Consider the following 18,298-nt stretch of genomic DNA (forward strand, 5'->3'; position numbering starts at 1 on the left):
TTCACCCAGGTTACTCTTGGACACCAGCAGAAGGGTGTTGCAGCTTGGAAAGATGGCTTTCCAACACATCAGCATGGAAATTCCTCCCTTCCTCTACAATGGCTTTTTCTTTTAGTGGTCCACATGGGCCAGTTAAGGTAAACTAAGGCATGCCTGTCTTGCCTGGCCCCTTTGTGAGACATTTGTTTTGCTCATTGTCTGTTTTATTGGGATAGAAGCCACGAGATGGACTAAATTCTCCAAAATGTCTGACTTTTAAAAATGTTTTCTTTGTGGCAGGAACAAGTGTTTTACATCGACTCGAGGACTGAATCGGGAAAAGGAAGGTGCTCCTTCAATCCTCGCGTGAACACGGTCTCTGTCATGATCAGTAGGTGCTTTCATCTCTTTTTTTAACCCATTTCTAGACTTCAGAAAACTCGTTTTCCTTTACTATCGACAATAAAAGCAGTCTGCACTGTTGCCTTTAGCAGCACTTTTCTACAGAGTCATGCAAAATGTGGATAGCAGTGTGTTGAAGAGATGTATTAGCCTTTTATATATTTCTTTAAAACTTGTATGTATCATTCAGTACTGATCACATCTTCTCAGATGTGCAAACCTTTATGCCAACACATTCAGACTTCAGAGCAGGGGTCATAAAAATCATTGAAGGGACATATTCTAATTAGGTAGACCTTTGATTAACCATGTTTTAGTTAATTATAATCAGCTGCTTTTACTTATAAGATCTCTGCTGCCATAAATATATGGCGTTTGCCAAGTTGGCATATTTTCCACGGTGTGACACAGTGTATCACTTCATTTTCCTTTTATGATTTTGCTCGTGACTTTACCTGTGGATCATTATGTATATTGTAAATAAGTAGAATATGTTTTAAAAATTACTATAAATCCAAAATTTGTTTAAAAAAACAAAACAAAACAAGTTTGACAGTAAGTTGAGTTGGTGCCTGAAGGAAAGCACTAAAAGACGGGTTGTTTTACTTTCACTTGAGCTACAAAAGGGCCAGTGCAGTGTAATCATGGTTCAACTGCAACACAGCTTCATAGAAACTTATTCACAGAGAGCCAAGATTGGTAACAAAAATAATCATACTGAACGCTAAACTCAAACTTGAACCTCCTGCATGATGGAGCTTCTTGCATCCTACTGAGCGAAGAATCCAGAGCTCTCCATCCTGCGAAGTGGCAGGTGTTTTATTTTTTTATTTAGCTGCTGGAATTCAAATGTCTGTCAAATGTTGTGAATGAATGAACTGAATAATATGTCAAACTGTGTTTGATTTGTTCATAATTTTTTACTTTTTGGTCAGGAAAAGAAATAAGTTTGTTGGCCAGATATGGCCAGCAGGCCACCACTTGAAGTTCCCTGCTTTTCAGATTTAATCTGCATCTGTGGATGACAGTGTTGTCAGTGTTCAGTAATTAAGCGGTTGCACCTCAAGGACCAGAGATTTGATTTTATTCAGTGTTTGTTTTGAACTCTGTCCCTCACAGAAAGACTTATACAGAAAATTCTTGAATTTTTTTAAAAGTTGTTTTATGATTCGAAGCTCAAAACCCTCAATTTTATTTCAAAAAAAAAAAAAAAAAAAGTCAAATTTTTGACTAAATGTTTAGTCTTTTACAAAATAGTGGAACAGTGCACATTGTTACATCTGGAAAACTTGCAAATTAAACTAAAAAGTTGTAAAAAAAAATCAAATAAAATCTTGCATAACAATAATCTTTCAATTTAAATGTCTCCTATAGTCTCTTTATTGTAGTTTCTATCAAAATTTAATGTTCTGAAAGTAATTGTTTTAGCTTTAAGTTTCTTTTTTGATCCAATTTATGGGGAGATTCCCAAAATAGCTATAACTCTTGACACACAGCATTCACAGAGGCTGATATCTCTTTCAAGCTAACAAGCTCCTTTGATCCGATTGGCCGAGAGGTGTTGGGTTGCCATTCGGATGACACAAAGATGAAATATTGTGCCCTCGTCACAGCTCTGCTTTCCGACACATGAGCTTTTCCATGTCAGCAGCAGCTTTGCCAGACTGGGAGCCTCGCCTGAGATCCCAGAGTGGAATATAACCTACAGGGCTAGGAAGGAAGTTAATCTGCCACATGCGGCGGAGGTCGGACAGAGTGCTGCGAGAGCGGTGATGCAGCACTTACAGCCTCAGCTAAGGAAGTTTTCGACCTACCATCAGCATGTTTTTGGACCCCCTGTGACCAGCTGAGAGCTGTTAACACCTAATGTTCAGCATATGTAGCTTGGATGCGGGCAATATTCTTAGGTTTCAAACACATGATCTGAAACCGGGATACAATAAAGCAAGAGGAAAGGAATACAACGAAGCTCATCGTTTCTATAGCTTTGTGCTTTCTGAGAATTTATAGACATTTTCAGGAAATATTAATGCTACGTAGCTAATTGCCAAATAAAACGTTGCAATGATTTAGCCATATTCGGTGTTTTTATTTCTTAGATTCTGCAAAAATTAATGAGAATAACCTGCTCTGTGTGTGTGTGCTTCCAGATCAGGAGCTGTTCTCTGGCATGTACATTGACTTTATGGGGACAGATGCTGCCATCTTCAGGAGCCTCACCAAGAGAAATGCAGTGAGGACAGATCAGCACAACTCCAAATGGCTAAGTGGTGGGAAAATGGCATTTAAAAGCATAAATATGGATCCACAAAGAGGAAAAAAAAAAAAAAAACGTTTCTATAATTAGCTGTCATGAAGCCTGTTATCTTGTCTGTTTCATCCAGAGCCAATTTTCATTGATGCCCACCTGATCCCAGATGGAACGGACCCAAACGACGCCAAATTGTATTTTTTCTTCCGCGAAAGGTTGACGGATAACAGCGGAAACACCAAAAATATCCACACCATGGTTGCCAGAGTGTGTCCAGTGAGTGCCGTTGTCTGCATGCGAACAAATCAATAATGAAAGCCTGATGGTTTCAAGTTTCCGTATGTGCTCCTGTTCCCTTCAGAATGACATTGGAGGGCAGCGCAGCCTCGTAAACAAGTGGACCACCTTCCTTAAAGCCAGGATGGTGTGTTCGGTGCTGGAGGAGGACGGCACAGAAACACATTTTGACGAACTTGGTGAGGCAAGGGGACACAGATCACGTGCTTTTATAACTGTGCCCTTTTTTTTTACCATTTCATGGAGGGTGTATGAGACAAGTCTAAACACTCTTTGTCGTGTAAGAAGTACATATGCCAAAAAACCAAATACATCATAATTTTCAGTAACTTGCTCTGAGGTTTCCAGCGGTTTATTTTTTCCATAAACAGTCCACAGAAATTCCTCAGTTTGATCTGGATTTAGATTTGAGGTTATTGTCAGATCCCTTAACACTGCTGACCTTGTGTTTAGCTTTCTCGGCTCCACTCTGTCAAAACGTGCATTCATCAAGTCATGCGTTCATAATTTAGCGGCTCACTTTATTTGAAAAATGAAAAGGCAAATTAGTTTCAGGTACTTAAACGGTAAGAAATATGCATCTGTCCATCTGAACACATCCGTGTCTTCCCTTACAGAGAGTGTGTTTTTGCTGGAAACAGATCAGCCCAAAGGCCTGTTGCTTTTTGGAGTCTTCACATCCACAAGGTGAGGCTGACGGAGCCAACGATTAAACACTGACTGGGTATCAGCAGAAACGGATTTCTCTCTGTTTAAAAAAAAAACCATCACGTCATGTTTACACAGAATATCCTTTACACTGATGTTCTGTCTGATCTCTTTCTGTGCAGTATATATATAGCGTTTCTATGTCATAAAATAATGTGTGTGGTGTTTTTTATAAGTGTGGAATCAAAGTTATTTGAGTGTAGAGAGGATGTTGATGATCATTTCTGTATAGCTGGACTACACTCTTGTTTCTAGTCTGATATGAAAATAACAAAGTAGACAATTAAACAGCTAAAAGTTTAAATTAGTCCATGAGTACTGCTTTAATTCAAGTTCTGATTTTGTGAGTATTTTTTTTATTGATTTATCTGTGTTTTATAATGGAAAGATGTACACTAATTGATCTGGAGCATATATGTATGTGTTAGCACAACGCCAAGCAGGAAAGACAACAGCAATGACCTTAAAGAAGCAACTGTTTCTGCTCATAAATCTGGGAAGGGCTAAACAATTTGGAGGCCATTATTCTACAGCGATAAAAGTCATTCACAAGTGGAAAACATTTAAGGCAGGAAAAAGCCTTTTTTTTCCCCCAAAAAAGAACATAGCAGCATGAACCACAGGATTTCTGGAACTACGTCCTTTAGATACACAAGACCATAGTAGAGATGTTCGGTCACAATGCACAGCGTCATGTCTGGTGAAACCCAAACACAACAAATCGGCACAAAAACCTCATACTCACTGTCAAGCACGGTGGTGGAGGGGTGGTATTATGGGCTTTTGACTCGGTGACTGAAAGTTCTAGGGTCAAATGTGAGGTCAACTGTCCGACAGCTAAGGCTTGGTTGATACTGAGTCATGCAAAAGGACAAAGATCCCAAACACAGCAGCAACTCTACAGCAGAATGGCTGAAAATGGAAAGAATCGAGATGTTGCAGCATCCCAGTCAACATCAACCCGAGATCTGGACTGTTGAGCTGGGATTTTAGGAGAGCTGTGCAAACAAAAAAAGTCTGCAAATCTCAATGAACTGCAGTAATGGTGTAAAGAAGAGTGGGCAACGAGAGTGGAAATTCCTCCACAGCAATGTGAGACACTGATAGTCATACAATAAGCAAATACTTCAAGTCTAGTCTAATAAGTCCAATAAGCTCCTCATATTTCATATAACAAAACACTAACTTTAAACCTTTATGTGAAAAGAAAACACAAACAAACACAGGTTTCTCAAATGAAACCCAGAATGCTGAAGTTTCAGCAAAACAGAACTGATGCTGTCAAAATATTATGAACCTAATCTGATGGTTTTTGACAGTTCAAACAAAGAGGAGAACCGTTCACCACATGCTGTACAAACTTCTGCGGTAGCTGCAGTCGACCACACAAAACAGGCTGCTTTCATTCAGCTTCCAGGCTCCGAGGAAATGCTGGCGATTTACAGGAGAGATCACTTGATCCGTTTGTTTTGATCCTTAATGGAGTTTTTTCTGTGTAACTCAGGGTGTCACTGCCATGGACCTTTACATCACTTTTTATCTCAGGATCACAGAAAGTCAACAGCATTGTAACCCCGGTCAGAAAACACAGCCAAACCAAACAGTGAGGTCCATCCAGGATCCTCTGAGCTCAATATTTCTGTTTATTTCTCTGTCTCTGCTTTGCACAATATGCTCCTGTTCCCTCTCCCAACAAAGCACCTTTTATGTGTTAATGCAGCGTGGTTTTAAATGCTTCAGCCAAGCCACATCACATAAGAAGAAGGAAGTAGCTGGCGCGAAGCGACAGATCAATCCAGGATGTGCGACTCATACTTTCTCGGAAATGTCGAAGAAAAATGTCGGTGTCTAATGCGACACATGCGTTTTATTTCCTCAGCTCCGTGTTTAAAGGCTCAGCGGTGTGTGTGTACAACATGGCAGACATCCTGACTGTCTTCAACGGGCCCTTTGCTCACAGAGAGGGGCCCAACTTCCAGTGGGTGGCGTTCCAGGGGCGCATCCCTTACCCAAGACCAGGAACCGTGAGTTCAGTTTCAGGCCACTTGGTCATTCTGTGACCGGCTGTTTCACTGCATATTTTAAATATCTGTATATATTTGCTTTAACCTGACCCGGTAGGAAGGAAAACAGTAAGCTAAATATTCCCTAATACTGTATGATTGTTTCAGATTTACCTTGGGTTAGACATTTTATAGACTTTTCCAAAAATAAAACAACAGAATTGGATAAACTTTAGCACACTATAACATGGCTGACCAATCAAATTTAGCAATAAGAAAATACTTTTATTTCTCCACTTCAGAGTTTCCTAATTAGCCAATTTTAGATCATTTTACCAATAAACCTCTTTGATTTTGCTCACAGATCACAGATTTTGCTTGTTCCTATTTATATTGTGTTTTTAGCTTATGGCGTGCAATTACAAAATAATTCAATATTTTTTTCCTTTCATCAATGTCAGTTTTTTTTTGGTGTGCCACAGCTAATATCAGTGAAATACTCTTTTTAACACCCAAGTATTTTTAAGATAAAACCATGCTAAATTCAAAAATTTAACATCAGAATATTTTCATTTTCGTTCTTTAAACGATAAGTATTGTAAACCTAGTTTTTACAATGACCCTGATACTAAAAGAGAAGACAAGTGTGCAGGTATTAAATTAATAATTCAACATTATGGACAAACACAACAGCATGAACAGACCAAAGACCAACAGTAAATTTGCTTTGATTAAAAATTCATTTATCTTTGATAAATAAGTTCCTGTATGTGTGAGGATAGGTTTTATCCTCCAACATCATCACATGTGTTGGTTGACTCTAAGAATACTCGCATTAATCTTCTAAGAATTAATTGTTCTAAGAATGTCAGGGATCTGAATTCCACACTTTGTCGCTCTCGGGCAAAAACCACATATCACCGTTTTTAACATTGTCATAAATCGGCTCCACTGGTCACCCTTCACATCTGTTTGGGGTTTTATGGATGACTGTCCAGTGATTAGGAACCAAAATAGTTTATGACTTAACCATGGCTGTAGGAATGTGTTTTTAGTTTGGGGAGGGGGTGTTATGAGCATGTAGGGATTTTTAAGAGCCAAACAAACACTCATATGAAGATTATTATAATACCAAATATACGCAGTGAAATTTATATAGGAATATGCTGTAAGTTTTGGACAGACAAAATTCATTAAAATGCAATCATGACCTATTGCAAACCTGCCCACTTTCTGTGGCTTTTTAAGGTTTCAGGTTTTGCACACAGATGTGCAGCTGTAAACCAGATTTACAAAACTAAGTAAGGTAAACACACATAGCACTAATAAAATCTGTTTTTATTCATTTGTTTTTTATTGTTTCTTTAAGCATTTGGACTTAAAGAGCTCTGGCATTTATCACGGGGCACTGTAGCACCCTGCGCACCCCTACTTCATGCCGCCGTGGTCATAACCTCGTAGCTAGAATCATTAAAACAGTTCAAACTGACCTCACACAGAAACAAAATACAAACTCAGACCACAAATTTATTCCATTCATCTTAAAAAAACAACTTTTTTTATTTTCTTTCACTGAAAAGAAGCATTTTTTTGAGAAACAAGAGTTCTAGTTGACAGTGTGTATTTGTATTGCACATCAGATGTTAACAACTGAATAAAATACACTGACAGAGCAGTAAAAACTAAGAATAAAGATAATAAAGCCCAAGATAACAGACACAATTTTTGGATTTGTCTGTAGAATAAATTGAATCAAAAACTTCAAGATTTGTTCTTGGGGATTTATTACCAGCAACATATTGATTTCTACAGACAAATAAACACATAACACATCTGCAAGTTATCCTTTATTTCCATCTGTATTATGTTAATGAGTTGTTCTACGGTTTTCTGTTTGTTGTCTCATGTTGTTGAATTAAGACGGGGGGGGGAAAAAAGTTTAAATCTCTGTAAACATGAGGAAAAAAAACGATTTTTTAAAAATGGTGTCTGTCCAGTGTCCCGGCGGAGCCTTCACACCCGACATCCACACAACTAAAGAGTTCCCAGATGATGTGGTGAACTTTGTCCGCAACCATCCAGTCATGTTTAACCACATCTACCCGGTGGGAAGGAGACCCCTAGTGGTTCGGACCAACGCCGACTATAAATACACCTCGGTGGCCGTGGATCAGGTGGCGGCCGCGGACGGAAACTACCAAGTGCTTTTCCTGGGCACAGGTACGATTCTACACGTGTGTCTGAGTTAATCTAAAAGGGTTTGTCTCTCCTCATCTGTCATGTTAGTGATTAATATCAGGAACAAAATAAAGAGACAAACTGCTGCACATTATTGGTAACATATATTGTAAAAGGGGCATTTTTTTTACTGTAGGCTAAAAGAAAGAAATTAATTTGTCATCTGATTAATTCCCCGATATATATGAATTTTAAACATGATTTTTAAAAAATGCTGGAGAGAGAATAAAGACTGTATAACATAAAGGCCTGACTCAGTTCTTACTATTCTGACTTATCTCTGAGATGTTTTATAAGTAAATGATTTCTCAGAATCCTGTTCCTGTTCCTGTTCCTCCAGCTTTAGTATCAGAGAATCAGATAACAACGTTTAAAGCACACAGTGGGTACAGTGATAACACAGGCGGGCTCTGCTTGGTCTTTGTGTCTGTTCAAGGTATATTAGGCATAAATTACATCATTTATGTCATCGAAAGAGAGTCCTGGAAAGTCCATACTTTACTGAGCAGCTGCTCAAAAGAGACTAGTTAGTCACTGGTCTCAAACACTAGAAGTTCGGTGAGTCTCGCCTGTTTTCTCGCAACTTTCCTGGAACCTGGAGTCACCAACTTGACTCCGTCCCAGCTCAGTTTGATACCAGGAACAGGCTCAGGGCCCCAATTTGTGCAGCGGCTTTCAGGCCAGTGAATCCGTCGAATAATTTACTTTAAGAAGATACAACCAAAAAAAAGGAAAAAAAATAAATAAAATTCTGCCTATGGCAGGAATAAAATGCCACAAAAAAAGAACTCATAATCAAAATATGCTAATAAAAAACATCAATCACAATAGCTATTAAGCTAGAAAAACTAATTTGTGAATACTTACAATTTTACCTACTTTTTTTTACGTTTTTATACAAAATAAGTGGATGGTGATATTACAATTAGAAAAACAAGATCATGCACACAAAAGACCAGAAAGAGAGCCCAAACAACAACAAAATAATGCTAAATGACTCTAAACAGGCACATGAATTAAAGCAGGCTAAAACTAGAAGCACTCAGAGAGCGCACACCTCCTCCAAGGCTACAGCAGGATTTTAAAAATAGTGCGTAATAGTAGCATAAGCACAGAAACAAATACAGCCTCAGACACTTATTTAAGTTGTAGTTTTGATGGGGGGGGGTCAGACCCAGAGGAGTTCTGGTTTAGAATCTACCCACACTGATTTCAAGACCAAATGAGGCAGAGAGGCATTACCTCTCTGTCTGTTTCTCTGCTCATAACACCCAGTAATATGTATTTGTATGCGGTACACACGGTGCGCTCGTGTTTGTGCATCTCCACGTCGCGCGCATTTGCATTCAGCAAACAGCTCTGGGAGCCTCTCGCGCAGCTGCCTGTGTTTATCGAGCAGCCTCCTCTGTCTGTTCCTCCCGCCTTGGATTCTTGGAAGAAAAGCCAGCGCCGTCGAGGCCTATCTGCCCTCTGAAACGGCGCTTTGTCTCCGGGAAGCGGGGGACGCTCTTATCGAGGCGTTTGCAGGAGCTGTTTCTGCAAGTCCTCGTGCTCTGTTCCTCGGGACGAAGCGGCCGTATTGATGAGGAGGCCTTTTTCGTGGTGCTTCACCTCCCGGGTGTGGGTTTAAGAATTCCCAATCCCAACTCCTGCCACAATTGCCTAAACCTAAAGGGTTTTTTTGGTGGACAAAAAAATGAGTTCTAGCTCATCAATGAGTCATATTGATTCCTAACGGCCTCTCTTTCTGCCCACAGATAAAGGTACGATACAGAAAGTGATTGTGCTGCCGAGCAACCAGTCGATGCAGGAGGATCTGATCCTGGAGGAGCTGGAAGTCTTTAAGGTTCCTTTCTGTTTAAGTTTTTGCACTTTTTCCTCGCTTCAAAATCAGAGGCGGTGAGGTGGAGGCTGTGGGTACGCGTCACAAAGGCCGAGAGCAGACAGGCGAAAAGCAGGGGTGACGCCGGCGGGATGGATGTAGTGCAGCGCGGAGTGATGGGAAACATGCTCGCGTTCTGCAGCCGTCTGCTTATTGCCCTGACTGAACCTTTGCACATGTTGTTTCATCTTGGCTGGAAAAAATCGTCTCAAATTGTCGTCACATTTGAGAGACTTCTTTGATGTTTTAACTCCACCTGGGCTGCAGCAGTCAAAATCCTTTTTTCTTATTTCTGAAAAAAAAAAGGAATTCTTCTGGGAAGTCTGAAATTCTTCCTTGTTTTTGGGAGGTGGGGGGGTGTTATGTTTGTTTGTCTCCATTTTCATTGCTCCAATGAAATTAAAGGCCCAGCATTCCTTAAAAGAGCGCCTTTTTTCAGTCTTTAAAATAACATTATGAACAGTTTCGTGGCAACCATCTTGAATTGGGTTGCTTCCAAAACGTAATCAGCCATAAATGCATATCCAGCGATTACTTTTGGAGAGTTTCGTTAAAATCTGTCCAGGGATTCGTGAAATATTTTGCCAACAAAGAAACAAGGCTGATGGCAAAGGCTGATCCCAAAGTTTCCAGCAAAAACAGCACCCAATGTGTAGTGCTCTAAGTATGTGTTAAGGATGACACTCAGCTACAGCCACACCAAATTTGATCTCAAAGTCTGTTAAATTGAGTGAAATATAGCCATTTTTGTGTTTACTAAGGTCAGCTGGCTGTGGCAGCCATCTTGAAGTAGATTGACTACAATGGTTAATCAATTGTAGATGTACATTTAATGAATATTTCCTGAAAGTTTCATTAAAATCCATCTGGTGATTCATAAAATGTTTTGCTAACAGACAGACACAGTTGATTGTAATAGCTAAAAGCAAAGTTTAAAAAGCAGATTTTGCATGAGCAGTTGGTGTTGAGAGTATGTGTTGGCATATACTCTCGCCTGCTGCCACACCAAATCTTAGCTCAATATCTGCACAAGTGGCTGAGTTTCAGCATTTTGGGGGTTTGAGGAGGTTGATTAGCTGTGGTGGCCATTTTGAATCAGGTTGACGCCAAACACTTAGCACTTGTAGAGGAACATCCCGGGGTAACTTCCTGAGAGTTTAATCAAAATCCACCTTGTGGTTCATGAAATACTTTGGTAACACTTCAGAAAAATGAACACACACACAAACAACATTATCACCCTTTTGCCTTTGTATGTAGATGGTAAAAAACATGATAATTAGAATACTAGCAATTAGGGAAACTTTGTAGATTTTTACATGTTTCCAGCATTCCTGTTCAGACGTTAACTTTGACTTTTTTGTTCCTTTTGTTTTCCAGAATCAAGCTCCTGTCACAAACCTAAGAATATCCTCCAAAAAAGTAAGCTTTCCCTGTTTTATATCTGCTTCATTTCTGCTGCTTAAAACATAATTTATTGTCCATGACGATGAGTGATGAATGAAAACTCTCCGGGGGCCGCTCCAAAGCTTTGGAGCGAATTGGGCTGTAATTGCTTCAGCGCTCCGCCTCATTTTCCTGTCAGCCGGCCACTTCTCAAGGCAAACAGGAAGCTGACATCTGAACCGTTCGCTTTCGCAGCAACAGCTGTACGTCAGCTCGGAGTTCGGGGTCTCGCAGGTCTCCCTGCACCGTTGTCACGCCTACGGCTCGGCCTGCGCTGACTGCTGCCTCGCCAGAGACCCCTACTGTGCCTGGGACGGACTGAGCTGCTCTCGCTTCTATCCAACTGGCAAAAGGTACAGAAATGGTCCCGTTTTAGAGCCCCCACCTGCTGTGTTGGAGCATTTTGCAGCATCTTTAAACGAAATACAAAGCGGGATTTAGGGTTCACCATGGATTTAACACAAATAAACCTTTTCAGGACACCAAAACAAACGTATTTGCATTAAAAAGTGTAGATTTTGGCTGTTTAGGTAGACTTCCACCTGTGTGTGCGTGTATGCAAGAGTGTTGTTGTTGTTTGCACTGTTAGTAAAACTTTATCAACCATAAAAATGTCTCTAACTCGGCAAATGCTACTGATATTGAACTAATATTTGGTGTGTTAGCAGCTGAGCATCATCCCAAATACACTGTTTGAGTGCTAAACATTGTTCATTACTTTAGCTTAAAACTTTGGCATTAACTGTTTGCGTCAACTCCAACTGTCTGTTGGCAAAATATCTCCCAAAATCCTGGATAAATTTTAATGAAACTCTCAGAAAGTAACCACTGATTATACCTCTACAAATGATTAACTTTTGGAGTTAACCCAAGTCAAGACGGCCACCACAACTAATCAGTCTTAGCCAACACAAAAACGGCTATAGCTCAATCGGTTGTACAGATATTAAGCTAAAACTTGGCGTGGTAGTAGTTGAGAGTGATTCAAAACTTATACTCAAAGTGCTAACACATTGCACAAGAACTCACAATATTACATGAAACTGCACATGGCATCATTTACAAAGTTTGGTCAAAATGGTTTCAACATCCATTTTCACCAGAAGATGTTTTTATTTGAAGTCTTTACCATGAGAGGTGGCAGGTGAGATGCATCCGCTTCAAGAAATGCTAGACTTTTAGGCTTTCATTCATTTTTTTTTTCCGTAGTGTGCATTGAAATGACAATGATTCATCAGTTGAACGATAAATCTGAGTTCAGTCAGCGTACCAGAATGTGGGCAGCAGCTGATGAATAATCTTTCAAACCGGGACAGAAAGATCCATCCCACAGATTGGGAGTGCAGCGGGATCAGATGACTGGGATCCGTCGGCGAGCGGCTCGAGCCACGTCACAAACGCTGCTCTCGCCGTTTGCAGACACAACACAGAGCGGGTCGGGGCGACGCCTCGCCTTTAAACGTACACGTCAGCGGTCCCCTTTGAGGACCGGCCGCGGGTTCGAGTCAGTCAGGGGTTGAGTTTAGTTTGGCCCAAGAACAAAAACTCCAAATCAGTTTTTTTGTTTTTTTTCTTTTTCTTTTTCTTTTTTTTTTAAATTGAAATGTGTCAGCTGTTCCCATGCTGTTCCCTATGAGTGTGCACCACTGAGCAGGATGACATGCTCAGATTTTCCTCATGTTGTTTCTGGCAGCGGCCTTTCCTCGCACAGTTTCATTATGAAAGGAGGAAGGATGTTATTGCTGTGTGTTTTATTTTCAAATTATTATTTATGGCCTCTACTCAAATATTTGTTCTTCCTTTTTTTTTTTTGCAGGAGAAGCAGAAGGCAGGATATTATGCATGGAAATCCACTCGTTCAGTGTAGAGGATTCAATTTAAAAGGTAAATAAAACTGCATCTCTTTTTTCCACAACAGTAGAACAGTTTAAAGCAACAGTTCAGATTTTCTTAAAGTATAATGAGAAGGTTAGGAACAATTTACACACTTTCTGTTGCAGGTAATGCTTCCAACAGCCTCAGCTTGGAGAAATGGTTCAATTCTGACCAGATTGACAAGCTAACAGCCATTAGCATTTTGAGTCAACCCATTTCAAGATGGCCGCCACAGCTAACTAAAAAAAGGTTTTAACTCAGTCAATTTTAACCAAAGGTTTGATCAAAATGGCTCCAACTCTGACTTCTCAGAATATGTTTCAGTTTTAAACTCTGGCATCAGAGATGACAGACAATATGCATTCTGTCAAGAAATGCTAGGCTAATATTTTTCAAGTGCAAATAGCTGCAGCTAGCTTTAGCCCTTCCAAAAAATGGACTGCAAAATAAAAGAATACAAAGTAATGTTTGAATGAGCAGCATGAGATGAGACGGCAACAATCCACTTTGGCTTGTCCCCTCTCGGATTAGCTGTTAGCTTGTCAAGTCAGCCAGAACTAATGGTTGCTTTTCTTTTGTTTTTTTGTTGTTGTTTTTTTGGAAGTAAGACATCAGAATTTAGAACAACATCAAATTCAATTCAACTGTGTTTCTGTTGCAACTCGGAAATCAGTAGGATTTACTACTTGTTGTGCTAAGTCACGAAACTATTATTGCCAAAACCAGCCAATAACGATGTATTTCTCTGTCCATAAATGGTATCTGAAGCAGGTAAGATACTAATTGTTTATAAACACAAAACTCCACTTCAACAGATACAAAAAAAGAACTAAAAGCAGGTAGCTAAAAAATCAATCAGATTCTCAAATTTGATATGCATCTAATTGATCTTTAAACCTCGGTTTATATTTAGGAAAGTATTAAGTTCCTCTCCTCCCAAAAGGTCAGTTGATGAAGAGATTAATATTTAACTCAGACATGCATTGATAAGGCTAGACTTCTTATGTCATAATGGAAGCTTGTGCATTGTGCAGCAAATGAACCTGCGCTGGCAAACATGCTGTCAAACATGAGTTTGGGGAGCCAACCATGTGGTCATTACCAGTAATTAGTCACATCCCTGTCACACATCTGGCTGACTAATAACCCATTTCAGTCCAAGCCAAAGCACATGACAGGAATGTGGGTTGGTTTGATGGACTGAAGGTTATATTGTTTGAAGAAAACGAAGCCTGCATGGGGTTGAGCTGTGCTGCGAGAGCCAAACTGAGCTTTGTGTCAACATTTCTCCGTCATCCTGAGACTCGAGACAGATTTGAGCCCATCTGTGAGTTTCGTGTCTGTCAGCGAGTGACGTCTGATGTGCCTCCTTGTGACTCTGTGTGTGTGTGTGTTAGCCTACAGGAACGCCGTGGAGATAATGCAGTATGGCGTGAGAAACAACACCACCTTCCTGGAATGCGTTCCAAAGTTTCCTCGGGCGTCGATTCGCTGGCTCATGCAGAGGGACAACGACAGGAGGAAGGAGGTCAGTCTGACATCCGACGGAGTCAAGAGTTCATCTGTAATTTATAATAAGCCTTTATGGAACTGTGGAGATAATAAAAATCCTTCAAGATGTAAATGATTAAGTGTCCTTTTTCTTATCCACGCGGGGCTGCTCTGATGATTAAACATTTATTTAACAAGGCATATCATGGCAAGCTAGAGATGAAATTCTCAGCAAGTAATCATTAGATATAAATCTACCATTGATTAACTTTTGACAAAAAGGTGAGTTAGATAAAAGTATATTAAATGTATGTTACTGTATACATTGGAAACCATTTAGTTAAATTTTAGCTTGTAAAAATGGAACACACTCTAGCATTGAACTTGTAAAGCTCCCCGGACGGGAAGCGAAACGTCTTCAGCTACAGAATAGAAGTCCAGTTGCTTTTCCTTTTGAGCTCTTTAGATTTAATTGGGCTTCTCGAGAAGTGCACGCCTTTTTTATTGAATAGTATCTGTGGCTTTCTGCAGGTGAAGCTGAGCGAGCGTGTCCTCTCCACCGAACACGGCCTCCTCATCCGCTCCCTCCAGCAGTCGGACCAGGGCCTCTACTACTGCCTGACCACTGAGAACGGCTTCAAGCGCACCGTGGCCAAGATCCGTCTGCATGTGCTGAGCGAGGCCATGGTGAGGGTGCTGACAGACAAACGGCAGTCCCCCTGGGCCTGGGCCGGCTCTTTGCACCCGAAGGCCCTGTTGGAAGCCTTCAGCCCCGCAGAGAGCCTGGCTGTGCAACAGTACTGCAAAGAGAGGAAGGACTTTCAGAAACTGCAGCAAAGGCAACAGCAACAGCAGCAGCAACCACCACTGCCGCCTGGATCCCTCAGGGGGGATCTGGCCAAACTGAAGCCCCTGTTGGACCGGAGGAAGAGCCGCAACAGACGCAACGACCCCCCAGAAGCCTGAAGCAATGGACACGCACACCTTCCTCTGATCCAATACCCTTCAAAGTAACTACAGACTGCTGTTTTTCTGTTCTCGTTTCAGCTGCCGCATAGTAAAATGAGAAAGCTGATTTAGGGACTTTTTATTCAGCACAGTCCTTTTTTATGCATGTGGTAACACACGAAGGCAGCCACCAGCTGTTTATTTCCTGTGATAGAACACGAAATGAGGCGGACATGTTACGACTTCCACAAATCAACCGTGGCCTCAGCTGATAATCCACATGATAGCACCACACTGACTACAACTACTATTTTACTATTTTATCTTTAACGTCAGAAAGAAAAGTGAATCAGGTGGATATTATCTCGTAGTTTGAAAAACAGCAAAGTGTAAAACCGTGCTATGAAGTAGGGGTGCTTAAAAAGGGACAAAAGAAACACAAATGCATTTTTGACTGTTTCAGCTTCTTTCAATGAGAAATATACTAGGATATTATTACATTGTTCTCTAATTTGATTAATGTTTTGACTAACAAAATAGCTCCAATCTAGGAAAACTGCATTGCCTTTTATTGGATTATATAAGTTAGTTTTTTCAGATTGTCCACAAAAGCATCAAATATACAAAAAAGCAGAGGGTAAATGACCCGGATTAAACATATCTGGGCAAAAACTGTGAACCCTAACTTTCCTAAGATCAAAAAACGTTTAACTACAGTGGCCTTGAGGTGAAAAACACAATAATAAATAAAGCCTTTTCACAAAAATTAACAATATAAAAAACTCTATTTTAGATATTCTTTCAAACCAATGTCAGTGTAGCTTTTACAAGTCAGAAAGTGCAAGAAATGTGACATAATTTAAGGAGGATTTGGTGAAACCCAACTGTGACCAATTGGAGACAACAATCAGCTCCAATCACCAACAGTTGGAGCCAAGTGAGATATAGGCTTTTCAAAACAGATAAATAATCTGAAACAGGAAAATAATCTAAAAATAATAATAAACCCAATGTGGCATGATGTTGTCTGTTTGTTCCCGTTGTTTGAAATACTGTATTTTTAGTTTTTGTTGTCTATGTTTTTAGTTTAGTTGTAAATTGGGGGACAAAATGATTTTTTTGCACCTCAGGGCTACCGTACTTAACTGAGTAGATAATTAAATTCTACTTATTTAACCTCAGATGTTTAAGAGTTTGCCTCACTGTAACAAAACTACATTATGCTACACATTTTCCTCTTTTTATTCACAGAGGAATGTTTACTTAAGGTGAAGCGAAAGGCTTTTGCTACTTTACTGGATTCAATTTCAGTGACTAAACAAGCTTCCATTTTATAAAAACTGGGGTTCATGTCAAACGGTTCGGATCGTTGACTTTTCCACACTCTTTGGCTATGTGGAAATTCTTTTTATCGAAGGAAGAGACTGTCAGTAAAGTAGTCTGTGAGTTAGAGGATTTGTGAAGAGACTTGTTTTGGAAGCATAGCTCGTGTAGATAGGTTCTTGCTTGTGTACAGATTGTTTAATTTCCTTTCAGTCTTTTAACTTAATTGTGAAAATATTTCATTGTGTATGTAGTTTCAACATTATTCGCCAACTATGACCGTATCTGCAATTTGCAGAGATACAAGGTATTCTTTTCATTTCGAGAAAGTGGGAATCTTCTCTGCTCCACACATAGCAAAACCATGCAACCAGCAACATGTCTACTCAGTCTAATTTTATTGTCATGAAATAAATGTATTTATTATTGTCTTGGTAGCCTTAATAAATGTCCAACTGTTTAACAGAGATTCAGTTTTTACATAACACAACAAACAACAAAATAGTGTCTTGTTAGGCTACATTGTTTTGAGGATATTCTTTGACATCACAGGTCTATTCAGATTTGTAATCAGTCAGTCTGCTTATTTAAAGGTGAAAGGTAGTCACTTTGCTGTTTGGTATCATGGTGTGTACCACACTGAACATGGAGTGCAGAAAGCTAAGGACAGAGTTGTCTCAGGAGATAGAAAGAAAATTATTGAGCAGCATGTTAAAAAGTAAAGACTATAAGATCATCTCCAAGCAGTTTGATGTTCTGGTGACTACAGCTGCACAGATTATTCAGATGTTTAAGGTCCACAGGACTGGGGCCAACCTCCCTGGACGAGGCTGCAAGAGGAAATTGAAGAGACGGATAACACAAATGGTGACCAAAGAGCCCAGAACAACTGCCTAAGAGATTAGAGGTGAACTCTGAGGTCAAAGTATATAGGTGTCAGATCGCACCATCCATCACTGTTTGAGCCAAAGTGGATTTAGTGGACCGAGGAGGACACCAAATCATAAAAAAGCCAACCAGCTCTGATCTAAATCCTGTTGAACCTCTGTGGAAGGAGCTGCAACATGCAGCAAAAGCAATGATTAACTTTCATTAGTTGATTTTGAGTATTTATTATTATTATTATTATTATTATTATTGTTATGTTTACTTTGGTCAGTTTTAAGGTATTTCAGCAACCTTTGTTGGTTTTTTCTTTAACCATAAGGTACAGACAAAATTGTCTGCATCTGTATAACAGTTTACACCTTTTAAAAAACTAGCGATTCCTTCAAGTGTGAGATGAAGTCATTTAAACTAGTGTTTCCATACAGAAAATATGAAGCTGCAAAGATCTGTGAAACAGCTAGCTAACCTGGCTCTCAGTCTAAAGCTAAAAGCTGATCATTTGAGAGGAACATGGCTTAAAATGTTTAACAAATTCAACTTGAACTTGAACATCCCTCTCTGTTGAGC

General features: G+C 39.9%; 1 protein-coding gene across 1 annotated transcript in view; it reads left to right on the plus strand.

The window, feature by feature from the left end:
• Positions 1–17,306, plus strand: part of sema3c (sema domain, immunoglobulin domain (Ig), short basic domain, secreted, (semaphorin) 3C) — a 39,840-nt gene extending 22,534 nt beyond the window's left edge. The window contains exons 6-18 of the mRNA XM_017411632.3: positions 280–370; positions 2,532–2,651; positions 2,766–2,908; positions 2,994–3,108; positions 3,547–3,616; positions 5,517–5,661; positions 7,638–7,860; positions 9,636–9,724; positions 11,141–11,182; positions 11,402–11,559; positions 13,023–13,090; positions 14,479–14,609; positions 15,104–17,306. Of these exons, the coding sequence (XP_017267121.1) occupies positions 280–370; positions 2,532–2,651; positions 2,766–2,908; positions 2,994–3,108; positions 3,547–3,616; positions 5,517–5,661; positions 7,638–7,860; positions 9,636–9,724; positions 11,141–11,182; positions 11,402–11,559; positions 13,023–13,090; positions 14,479–14,609; positions 15,104–15,538 (1,830 nt within the window). The 3' untranslated portion in view covers positions 15,539–17,306. The remainder of the gene's footprint in view (positions 1–279; positions 371–2,531; positions 2,652–2,765; positions 2,909–2,993; positions 3,109–3,546; positions 3,617–5,516; positions 5,662–7,637; positions 7,861–9,635; positions 9,725–11,140; positions 11,183–11,401; positions 11,560–13,022; positions 13,091–14,478; positions 14,610–15,103) is intronic.
• Positions 17,307–18,298: the final 992 nt, after the last annotated feature.

The sequence above is a fragment of the Kryptolebias marmoratus genome, linkage group LG18 (genome assembly GCF_001649575.2).
Source record: "Kryptolebias marmoratus isolate JLee-2015 linkage group LG18, ASM164957v2, whole genome shotgun sequence".
In the NCBI taxonomy this organism is placed as follows: domain Eukaryota; kingdom Metazoa; phylum Chordata; class Actinopteri; order Cyprinodontiformes; family Rivulidae; genus Kryptolebias; species Kryptolebias marmoratus.